The sequence below is a fragment of the Musca autumnalis genome, unplaced genomic scaffold (assembly GCF_047663935.1).
Source record: "Musca autumnalis isolate F117 unplaced genomic scaffold, ASM4766393v1 scaffold_3, whole genome shotgun sequence".
NCBI classification, from domain to species: domain Eukaryota; kingdom Metazoa; phylum Arthropoda; class Insecta; order Diptera; family Muscidae; genus Musca; species Musca autumnalis.
The window spans coordinates 36,571,132-36,583,376 of NW_027411866.1; the positions used below are offsets into that span (position 1 = coordinate 36,571,132).

At 35.5% G+C, this 12,245-nt stretch overlaps 2 protein-coding genes across 8 annotated transcripts in view; one reads left to right on the top strand and one right to left on the bottom strand.

Moving 5' to 3' along the window:
- The window catches only part of Elys (AT hook containing transcription factor 1 homolog), a 55,121-nt gene that overhangs the window by 26,151 nt on the left and 16,725 nt on the right, over nucleotides 1-12,245 (top strand). The gene's annotated exons all lie outside the window — the stretch shown is intronic.
- Nucleotides 1,043-9,736, bottom strand: LOC141399588 (uncharacterized). Of its 5 annotated transcripts, none has more exons than XM_073978614.1 (4): nucleotides 8,986-9,331; nucleotides 8,623-8,908; nucleotides 2,958-6,020; nucleotides 1,043-2,893 (listed from the first exon to the last, which is right to left on the bottom strand). In XM_073978614.1, the coding sequence occupies exons 3-4, from the start codon at nucleotides 5,998-6,000 to the stop codon at nucleotides 1,587-1,589; spliced, it is 4,350 nt and encodes a 1,449-aa protein (XP_073834715.1). In that variant the 5' UTR covers nucleotides 6,001-6,020; nucleotides 8,623-8,908; nucleotides 8,986-9,331; the 3' UTR covers nucleotides 1,043-1,586. The 5 variants fall into 5 exon arrangements, with proteins under 5 accessions (XP_073834715.1, XP_073834714.1, XP_073834713.1 ...); XM_073978613.1 differs by having other exon boundaries at nucleotides 8,619-8,908; XM_073978612.1 differs by lacking the exons at nucleotides 8,623-8,908; nucleotides 8,986-9,331 and adding an exon at nucleotides 9,457-9,736.

Genomic DNA, 12,245 nt, shown 5'->3' on the forward strand with positions numbered 1-12,245 from the left:
TTCGTTTCTTTGTTTACGTCTGTTTCGTAAACAATCAAAAGAACAAAGCGTTACATACCCCCACACGCATGTGTATTCGTTGATGCGCCAACACAGACTGATATTTTTTTATTGTTAATGATTAAGTTTGAAAGCTGTAATAAAGCTTTCCAAAGTTCTTTCGTGAAATATGAAAGCTCTGTTCACGTGAAATACAGAACATCAATTGCTTTCACAGGTGAAGTGCATGTGTGATGTGAAATGGATACACGGTGAATTCCCGAATGTCTTGCACACGCCTTAAATGAATTTAAACAAACGAAAGTGTCTGCATAGGCGATAGAAAGTGTCTGACACGCTATAGTCGCACACCGTAAGGATTGTTTGTATAAACAATCAATAATCGCATTTCCATCTTTTTCCCTGGCACTAAGTAGTTATTCAAGACGACACAAAAAAAAAGGACTGCAATAATTTTGTTATTGTAAAATTCTAAAGTGTCGTTTTTTTTAGAGAAAATAAGAGTCGAATGCGATTGCTTTTTGTAGCTTGCGTGAGAAACTCACTTCTAAATGCTTGCGCGTCTGTGGTTGCTGCAGGGGTAACTATGGGCATGATGCAACACAGTCCGTACTTATTGTTAACATGGCTCAGTCCGAAGCAACCCTTTAAAAGCAACCACTCTCTACTTCACTTTCATATCAGCGAAGTTTTTTGTGTACAGCATATTTGTACAGCATTCTCCTCCGTCCCAGAAGCGGAATTTGCCGCTTCCAATCAATCCCCTCTGGCCAGTGGGGCCAAATTCGATATATGTATCTCTGACCTTTTGGAAGAGTTATATCGCACAGGGCATGGCGGTTATATCAGGCGCACTGTGGAACTCTACCCCAAACTGTTTTCTATCATTGTGCTTTTATTGTTGACACCTCCTCCACAGTTATTGCAATTTACTTCATTTGTTTTGTTTTTTTTTTTGTATTGCTTGAAATGACTGCAATAATTGCATGATTAGGTCTACAAAGCTGACTCCATTTGCCCGATTTATTTAAATTACAAAGAATTTGATATTTGATGTTGGTTTTTATTAATTACAAAATAATATTAAAAAAATAAAAGAAAAAAACTTAAATAGATTTTCTTGTAATTTTAACAAATACCTTAAAGCGTTCTACTCCACTCCAGCTTCTATGTTAAAAAAAAAAAACTTAAAATATATATAATTAATTAATTGAAAATCAAAAATTCATATAAATATAATTCTCATCTTCTGCCAGCTCTCACTAACTCTGCTCAATTCTCCACAACAAATAACAATCTCTTGTTTTCGCATCTTTTTTTTACGTATCTTTTCTTTTAACATATGGTATTCTGAATTGATTGCTTTCTTGCTAATTGGTTTTGAATATTAGGTGGAATAAATTTTTTGTTTACTTTTTATACCTAATATATACTTAAGTGTTATAATTGTTGTTGTAAAAACTAGATTTCTTCGCATACAAATTAGAATGGATAGTAGTTGGAGGATTAGGTGTGGATCATATAAAACTATGCCTTGTAAGGGGAGGTGGTGGATTATTTAGGAAGTTGCATTTAGGTGTTCCCTTTTAGTCCTTTTTATTATTATTCATTTGTACATCCAACATGCCGCATATCATAAATGACAAATCATCAGTGGGGTCATTGTCCTCCCAGGTGAAGTTTTGTTGTTGTTGTTGCTGTTGATTGATTTGATTCATCATATATGGTGGTATGTAGTTGTAATAATGATTTTGTTGTTGTGTCGCTTCCACAAGTTGTTGCTGTTGTTGTTGTGTCATAATGGGCGGTAGGGCATCTTCACTGAAGAGTAGGGTATTATCATCATCATCGTCGTCGTCTTCAATAATGGTATATGAAACATTGCTGTTTTGTGAGGTAACTACCGAAGAACGTCTTGATGAGTGATTTCTTATTTCCCCACCAGTGGACATTGAAGAATCCGCCGCACTACCTCCTCCATCAGCAGCTTCCTTTAGCAATACAATTGTTTGTATATGTTTGGGCAGAATTTGTTTAATATTATGCTGCTGATGTAAATGTTTAACAATATTGTTCCTGTGCAACTGGATATAATTGCACAGAGTACAAATTCTGGCCTCCACACGTATCTTTCTCGGGTCATAGTTATAGTCCACCAATACTGAACCACCACCTTCTGCACAACCCTGGGATTGATGTTGTGTTAGCAGAGATCTTGTCGGTTTACGCATACCACATGCGGAACAACGATAGGCATATTCTCCGGTATGCATTGTGAAATGTTGCACCCAATAGGGAAACATAAAACGTGAATATTTTTGACAGAAGACGCAATAGGCCTCATATTGGGGTTGACCATTTTTATAGATGCTTACATTTTTTATGTTGCACATTCCACGTTTTAATTGATCCACTTGATAGGCGGCCAGACGTGAATTGTATACCTCACAGCCCCGATGTTCATTGACATAGTGGTGGACTATGCGTTGTACACTTAGCTTGCAGACGAAGCAAACATCTTTGTTTTTGGAAATGACGGTGTGACTTATATTGGTGTTTTTGGGCCAATTGCGGGGATTCGTGGTGTTACAACGAGGATTTTCTTTGGGTGAAGAGGAGGCAGATGATGATGATGTGGTGGTGTCTGCTCGGGCTCTTTGTCGTTGATTTTGTTGTTGCTGTTGTCTCTGAAGCTGAGAGGGGTGATGTTGTTTTGTTTGCTTGTAAATGCGATGTTCCCTTGGCTCATCATCGTCGGATATTACTTGGGTATCTTCATTTTCCACATTTTCTATCCAGTTTGCCCTTAAATGTTCCTCGGCATCTCTGTGCTGTCCCATGTGGTGTTGGTTTACCGCAACAGGACGCCGTTGTGGTGGTGTTGCTGCTACGGCTGTAGGAATAAAAAATAACAAGTCTTAGTATAGAACCCAAAATGTTTATTAATCCTAACTTACCCTTTTTTGCGGGTGGTAGATTTGTCAAAATCTTGCCATCTGCTGTGCGGGCAAAAGTCTTAAGGAATGCCATTTCAAATGATTGGGCTTGCTTTTGTCTTTGCCTTTGGGCCTCGATGCGTTTCTGATCAATTTTCCTTTGTATTGCCTCACGGGCCAAACGTTCGGCCTGCTCATCTTCATCTTCCAAATCGTATTCGGCCAAATCGTCTTCGTTGTAGCTAAAGCTATTGTCCAAACGTTTGTTACGCTTTGAACGTAAGGATCGCTTAGGTCCCTCACCATCACCACTACTTTGATCTGTATTCTCATGCGAAGCGGAAGCGGCCGAACTTGCTGCGGCGGCGGCGGCAGTGTGTTGTTTCTTTTTACCAGGTACATATTCCTCCTCATCATCTTCTAGTTGACGTTTCCGATTGGCCGATGAGGAATTGGCATTATTCGCTGATCCTCCCCCACCACTGGAAGACGACGAAGTGGGTATTTCCAAATTACATGTTTTTAGTATAACTTTACTGGTTACGGCATGGACCAATAGGGTAATGGGTTTATTTTGACCTATAGCGCAGCATAGCTCACAAAAACGCCTACCGTGAGGTGTCAATTCTTTGGAGCTTTTCAGAAATATTGATCGCAACTCCAATGTCATTTGAGTGTTGGGTTGTTCCGCAGCCCCTTGGGCTTCTGCGTTCATGTCGGTGCGTGTGGCTTTGATGCGCACAAAGTCTGTGTACTTTAAGGCCTTTTGTAGGAATGATAAACAGGAATGGGATGCCACCAATTGGGGATTACAAAAGTGTCCTATAAATGTATCCAGCCAACGGGCATAACGTCGCTCCACTTCACTATCTGGCGTCCTTATGCCTGGTGGATTACCATAGAAAGCATTTGGTATAATTACATTCTTATTCGAAAGCAATGCTGAGAAGGCTGGAGGATTGGCCACATCCACCGTGGCTGGTTGTAGTTTGAAGTTATTTAAGAAATTTGATTGGGGTGTGGCTGGTGGTAATGGCGGTGGTGCCGGTTTCTGGGGTTGCCTTCTGATTTGTGGTGGAAAATTTTTGGGCATAATAAAACCGAAATTTGGCATTTTGTTGGGACTTTTCTTGTTGGGATTTTTAGCAGCCATCAATGTGCGTTTGGGTGGTGTACCAAACTGATTTGGTAAGGAACGATTTAAATATGCCCTATTATTGGAGGAGGAGGAAGAACTGCCTTGACTCTCCTCATCGGAACTATCCAACAGCTCAATGGTGTCCACAACCTGCCTTGGCTGTTGCTGTGGTAGGGAACGTCGGAAATTTGTGGCATTTTGTAAATATTGGAAGTTTTTGGGACGATTTTGAGGTGACTCGCGAGCGGGCGGCACTGATGGCGAGGAGGAAGGTGTTGCTGCCTGGGACGGTCTAGCCGTTGACTTGCGTGCACTTGTCCTTGTAACTGTTAGATTTTTGGGTACAGTTATGGTGGCCTTGGGTAAATTGATTGTTTGCCTTTCACTTTCATTGGATCTCCTGGCATTCACACTGCTGCGTGTTTCTCTTCTAGTTTCCACGGGGGTTACAGGGGTTTCAACTTGGGTTACTGTGGTGGCACTAGGAATGGCGGGCACACTTTGAGGTGTAGGTGTTTTGGAAACTTCCGTATCATCATCCTCATCTGATTCTATACAAATGGGAGAGTTGCGTGTTTCTACAAATAATACCTCATCATCGTCATCGTCTTCTTCGTTTTCTTTGTCCATTGACGTGGCTTCATTGGTTTCACTTTCCTTGCCGGTATTACTACTTTCATCATTAGTTTTACTACTGGTGGCATTGCTATCCTTGGTTGTTTCCTCTTCGGCCTCTGTCACTTCTTGACTATCTGCCAAACAATTTAATGGATCATTGGCCGCATTTGCGCCAGCATCTTCATCTTCCTCATCATTGGCAATTTCGGTTTCTTTTGCATTGGCCTCCTCTATCGCCACCAGTTCTGGTTCTTGATTTGTAAATTCTGTTCCATCTTCTTCATCCATCTCCTCTATTGGCTTGCTGGTATTGCTGTCATCTTCATCTGTTTTGTTACAATTTCCCTCTTCCTGTCCCTCATCACCACCATCATCGTCTTCCATTTCATCGCCATTACACAAATCAGCAGTGTCGGGCACTATCAGTTCCTCTTCTTCATTTTCAGGTATTTCAACATCTTCATATTCCACGTCTTCTTCGTCGTCTTGACGAGATGAATTCAAATCTGTGTTGTTATCCGGTGGTACTTTTTCTTGGTCTTCATTGTTTGCATCTTTCTTAGAAACATCATTGTCTTTGGCGACTTTGGAGTCTGCATTTGAATCTTCCTTAACGTCTTCGTTGCCTTTAGAGACCTGGCAGTCCTCATTGGAATCTTCATATTTTTCATCTATTTTATCTCTTTGTGTATTTTCTTTGACTTTAGATTCCTTAGAGTTTCCTTCTTTCTCTTTCTCATTGGTAGCTTTGTCCTGAGAACTATCTGTCTCCGTAGATTTTTCATTGTCATTAGAAACTTTGTTGTAGTCGCCATTGGAATCTGTTTCCTTCTTAGCACTACTTTTTTCCTCACAGGCATCTTCTTTTGTTGATTTTTCTCTTTCACCACTGCGGCTGATGTCGATTTTTTGCTCTGATTCTGTGCTATCCTTAGCTGTTTCTTTACAATCTTCCTTACCATCGCTGCCATCTTTTGTCACTTTATCCTTATTTGATATAAGTTTTTCATCTTCCACCACATCATTATTGTTGGCATTTTTCAGTTTATTTTCTTTTTCTTCTATATGCTCCTGACTTTCACAAGGTTCCTTGTCTAACTCCTTCAGAACACTGATTGTTTTATCTTCTTCTTTTTTGGAATCCTGTGAAGTTTCACTACTATCTTCATTGGATTTTCCTTGTTTCTCAATTGGGTTTTCTTGTGATTCGGTTTGAGTTTCTAGTTTCTCCATGTTGGGATTTAATGTTGACTTCGTTGGAATATTGACAGGTTCTTCTTCTTGGTTATCTTTTACTTCGTTATTCATTATCTACGTTGTGTGGGTGCCTAAAATTTTAAAGAAGAAAAAAATGGAATTAATGTTTTTATTAAAAATTTTGGGGTTATCTTAAATTTGAGGTTAGGTTGCAAATATTTTCTAATACAAATCGTTGGATTTTATAATTTCTACAACTATAGTCCAAGTTTGTAGTATTATTTCGGCCAAAAAATTCTCCAAAATAGTGTTGTTTTTATATTTTAGTGTATAGCATGATGAAAACATTTTGAGGTTATGTTGTAAAAAAAAAATACAAAATTGAGATATGTATATCCAAGTTGACATCGATCTTTTACTTTATAGAACTAAACAAATGCTGAGGTTATGTTGTATAAAATTGGGAAATTGACATTAAATTTTGTTAACTTCCTCAGAAAGAAAAAAAAAAAAAAACAACATTTGCTGAATTTTGTAGTCGAAGTACCGCCATGCTAAAAAAAGATTGAAAATTACATTAATTTCGACCGCTATAAGTCATTTCTTCCTGTCCTACACTATGGAAGAATATCAACTTTTTATAGGTGGTAGTCCTAGATTAATTTTAGATACTAAGTATAAAACTTTTGAGGTTATGTTAACTAACAAAATAAATAAATGCCTTGTAAATTACCTCGGAATAAGGTTCTTGGACCCTCCCGCCTAAGAAAAAACTAACATAATTTGTAACTCATCGTTAATAGTATCAAAAGAAGGACGGAAATGTCGATGGTCTGCCGGATTATTTTGTGGTTATGTTAGGGAAAAGATAAAAATGCGATATTTTATTACTACCGACAATTACTTCAGATGATGGTCGTAGAGAACTTCACTTTGGTCTGTTTCGGCTTTGTCAAAAGACCATTGAGGAAGGAAGAGTAACATAATATGGAGTCTGCAATATGCAAATTTCCGACCTCTGCAAGAGGACTGATCTTATTTGGAAGAATTTAATTCTGGTTTGCTTGAGTGAAACGGGCAATGTTTCCATGGGACTACATTCACTCTGTATGGTTTTGCCGCTCCTGTATCTGTGGTTGAGTATATTTCACATAAGTTCACTTAGTATATTCAAGATGCCTTCTCTTTTGTTATATATTATAAATTTTGAAGGTGTCTCATAATCTGCTACTGGAGAGATATTGCAAAATGGAATTACAGCACAAAGGCTCATGGCCAATGGTCGGTCGGTTGTTCCAAAACATTTAGATCAACATAACTTTTAATAGGGGAGTATATCAAGGTCATGTGTGTTGTTAACTCCACTCTTTGTTTGGTTGAATGATCTCCTAGCCCCTCAATCTGTGAAAAATACAAGAATGTATTGTGGTGTATTTTCTTTGTGTTGGACAGACAATATATGGTACCTATGCGGCCGGAAAAGGGTAAATAATATGAAAACATGGACATTCATAAAAATTTGGAGACTTTGTAGAACCTCGTCCGCCCTCTCTATGATCTTTTCCTTATATTTGGAGGCCTTACAGAGCATCATTGTCTGTTCTTTCACAAATAGTCAATAGCCCTGTTGGGTAAGTAAACAGACATGTTATCTTCATTAAAGTCTCGATTGGCGTACGCCTTTAAATGTGTTATGTCATTGTTGACTAAACAAAAGAATTGCTAATATCCAAAATGGCATCAACATTTGACCGACCATGTGGGAATTTCTTATTCGGCTATACACAAAGCAATAGGTACAATCTATAGCCAGTTTCTTATGGCCATAAATTCTTCTGTTTGCTGTGGAATACAGCGAGCAGCACACATTATGGATATTATTCCTAGCAAAAATATGTTTACCCAACTGTCAATGAACATTGCCATCATGAGATTTAGAGCTCCTTCTGACCATGAAATGTTTGATTTTGGAGCTTCTAACCCACACATCTTATGATTGTTCTCCATTACTTCTAGGAATAGGGCATTTACTTCACAATACAATTCCCTTCTATTGTTGCCTATTCCTATAGAAGACAGCAACAAACGATACTGTACTCTGCTTTGCTTATTATTCCAATACATTCATTATAGATAACCATGAACTGAACTATCAGGCAAACAAGACAGGCAGGCATTAACAAAATAGAAATATTGGTGATGCTGCTAAAACACAGTGTGACGTCACAAATCGCTTTTTGGAGATCTTTTTCTCTCAGCTATAAAAGCTATACCTGTCCTATTATACATTCCAAAATTTGTTAATCCTTTTTTGCCCTGCAAAACAAGCACTGAAGAGGGATGAAATAAGTTTCGAAAAGTATAAAACTCTTTGCTAAAATTTTGTACATTCACATTTCTTACACACGAAACAACAAGGTAGCTAGCAGAACTGAAGCGGCGGCGGAGGTGGTTAGTGCTAAGCACATTTATTGGGGTTTAGCAGCACACTGTACAGTGGGACAATAGCGGGGAAATAGGCTTTCACAAATTTTTTGTCAAACAAATCTGATCGCACAACTTCACCCCCATTACACTTCATTTGTGATGACACACACTTGTTTTGTTTTTTCCGGTACAGTTCAATAACATTGTATTTTGGCGGGGTTTTTCATTTGTTGAGCAATAGATAAACACAGAGAGTTTGATTTTGAGCAGACTGTTGTTTACATTGACTCTCATTCACATACATACGTCTCTCTCCCTGCTTCCCCTCTCTCAATGTATGTTTTGTTTGACAAGCAAAACAATAAACATAAACATTTGAATGTCCAAATTTTGCAATGCCGCCTCCTCTGCTCCATGTTCGTTGACAACACACTAGCACACACATTTACACTTTACTATGAGATGATTATTGCTTTCCACTTGATTTTTTGAACCGGAATTTTTTGCACTTCGTGGGCCCACTGTTTCTTTTGGTTACCCCAGCCGCAAATTGCCTTTCTGACATAAATTTTAAGTTTTAAATACACCAACACTATCAAAGCAAAAAATACACACATGTACAAAATAAAAAGTAAAGATACAAAAAAATTAACGAAAAAAAGAATTTACCAATGAAAAATTTTTGTTGTTTGGTGTAGAAAAGAAATTTAATGGCCGAAAATTATGATATGCCCGTCCCCGTCTCCGTTAGTATCTAAATTATTTACACATTTCTTTTGGGGCCGTCTTAATTTTCATTCATTGCCTTTGAAAACGCTGCTGTCACAATTGACAATCGGCAAATGTTGTTTGACTTTTGTACAAGGAAAGGAAGGAAAAAAACCAAAACTAAACAAAAACAATTTTCCACTAGCAGCAAAACGAGCGAACGACAATGGGTAGAAAAGACAGACGACAGCGCGTTTTTGACACACTACTTTTTTTCATCTTTTCAGAGTCGCTCAATTCATTTTCGTCAAACGAGTAGCAGGGTTGCAACAGAATAGTAGCGACCAAAAAGTTTCACGGTTTTTTTTTTAGTACCACACTTTACCAAACACACACACACACATGTAGAAAGAAATATTAATTATTACATACAAACGAACAAACACGGGTCAGCAGCACAAGGCACAACGCAGTTGATACCAAATCCAACGACGTCCACACTAATAATGTTTCTTCCGAAAAACTCTTTTACAATGTTTTAGCACAAAACTCCATAATGCACGGCTTCGTAATGTGTTCGCATTTGTTGGCCAAAGTGTTTTCAAATGTTTCAAAGCAATTTAGACGATTGTATGCTAAATTTTTTTTCTTTTTTCCTTTCCACTTTGTTCTGTTCACTGGCTAGCTGTTTTAGGTTGTACTAAAAACTTGAAATGCAGAATGCCAGGGTAACCAACGTCCATCGTTTTTGAATGGTAATCATAGAGGGATTTTGTTTAGAGTTTTTGCCCATTTTCATTTTGGGCATAATTTTCGATAACAAAAAAAAAAATTGATAATCGAAATAAAAATATTTTTATTAATATAATATTTTTAAATAAAAATATTATAAAAATTAAGAAAACTAAAAATATTAAAGTATGTAATATTTTTAAATAAATAAATAAAATAAAAATATTGTAAAAAACATAATAAAATTGAAAAAAAATTAAACTAATCTAAAAAAATATAAAATATTTTTGAATAAATATTACAAAAAAACTATTTAAAAAAATATACAAATTTAAAGAAAAATGGAATTAATAAATTATTAATAATTTTTATTTAAAAATATTTTGTTGATATTTATATATACCTTTATCAACAATATTTAATATGGAAATGGTGAACACTGGAGATTCTGTCGTACTAACCCAATGATTACACATGCAAGTAACTTACAGACAGTTGTGTATACATATTATAGTCGAAACTTCAATTTTTTCGAACTGACACTTGCATGTGTAGACGTTCGGAAAAAAATTGAAGTTACTTTCAAAGCACTTACATTGATTACTGACAAGAAAATTTTGTCGGCAGTGAGGTTGTTAGTTGGTGTGGCAATGAATATGTGTGAGTGTATTTGTGTTTTTCGAACTGCCACTTGCATGTGTAAACGGGGGGTAAAACCTATTTTTATTACCAATATTAACCCCCAGTTTTTGTAACTATTTTTTGTTCGTTCGTCTATATTCGTAATAATTTAGGCATCCATAGTTCAGCCCCTAGATGACATACGGACCTAATTTTTCGTAGACGCGTTCCATATATAGCTAAGAATTCCTCTTTTAAAAATCAGAGCTCTACATTTGCCCTGAGGCGAGTAAATCGATCTACAAAATTTGACAATTCGTGTGAGAAGAATAAAAACTTTTACAAAAACAGGGGGTTAATCGATTTAAGTCCTTTTAGTAATGTACAATGTAGTTAGAATATCAAAAAAAAAAAAAAAAAAAAAAGATCTGCCGTATCACATCCCTACACAGCTACCATATTTTTTATTTCGAATTTCCAAAACTACGACCTCACATCACAGACATACACCAACAGCGACTCATATTGCAAATTTCAGAATTGACTTCTGGCTTTACCCCTTCACTAACACAGCATTTCCTTCCAGTACGAATTTCCAAACACTAAACATTTACAATTCAAGGTTCTACCTTCAGCGGTTTTGCCTGGGCGTTGCTCTTTTATATATATAGATTAAGAAAATTAAAAATAGTAAAATAATATTTTTAAATAAAATATTAAAAAATATATAACACAAAAATTGTAATAAAATTAAAAAAAAATCAAAATAAATTAATAAAATTTTAAAAATAAACTAAATTAAAAAATGAAATATTTTTGAATAAAAATATTTTAAAACAATATTTTTAAGTAAAAATATTATAAAAAATTAATAAAAATAAAGAACAAATTAAATTATTAAAAATAATCATGGAGAGACTTGTTTTAGCAGAATTAAAAATAATAAAATAATATTTAAAAATAATAAAATAATAATATTATACTACTATAAAAAAGTAATAAAATAAAAAATATAAAAATAAATATAAATATAAAATATTTTTGAATAAAATTATTAAAAAGATATTTTTTTAATAAATATTTTATAAAAAATTAATAAATTTAAAGAAAACAATTAAATTAATTAAAATTAAAAAAAATATATAAAAATAATTTTTATTTATTTCTATAAAAAAATAATACCAAAGAAAAAATTAAGTTAATAAAAATTATACAAATATTGAAAGATTTTTTTATGTAATAATATTTTTAAAATAAGAACAATCGAGTTAAACAAACAAAAAAAGAGACTTTGTCAATAAAATTGCTCGACTCCGACTCGTAGACTCCGACTCCGTCTCCGAAAACTTGATTTTGCCATTGTCCGTTTTAACGGACACCCGATTCCGGAAAAACTATAAGTTTTAGGAAAAACAGTTATTTTATAAAAAATGCTTAAAAATGAAAATAAAACTGAATTCAATAAAAAAATTTTAAATTTTCCAATTTTTTTCTGGCGCTAGTTTTGGCCTTCAGATATACATAATAGTGGATTCCCTTTTGCTTGGTTGAAAGGATGAGGATTGCTCGTAGTGTGGGATAACACACTGGGTCACGTTTTACTTGGAGTGTTATTAATTTTCTACGAACATAGCCGACTAAGAAGTTTCTCATAGCGGAACAAACGCAAAATGTTGACGATTAATGTTAAAAATAGTGATCCGTTTTGTGATTCTGTAACTAGTTACCGACAATTACACTGTACAACAAAATTGAACTTTTTTAAAATTACAAGAAACACCGCGCAGATTATGAAAGAACACCGAAAAAAAGAAGACACGTGTATCGGCGTTTTGAAAGTTTACGTCGAGAAGTAACCTAAATAGGCG

Coding starts and splice junctions, on each gene's coding strand:
- LOC141399588 (XM_073978612.1), bottom strand. CDS start 6,000: ATGAATAACGAAGTAAAAGATAACCAAGAAGAAGAACCTGTCAATATT. Junction 2,894..2,957: donor TCTACCACCCGCAAAAAAGG/GTAAGTTAGGAT, acceptor TTATTCCTACAG/CCGTAGCAGCAACACCACCA.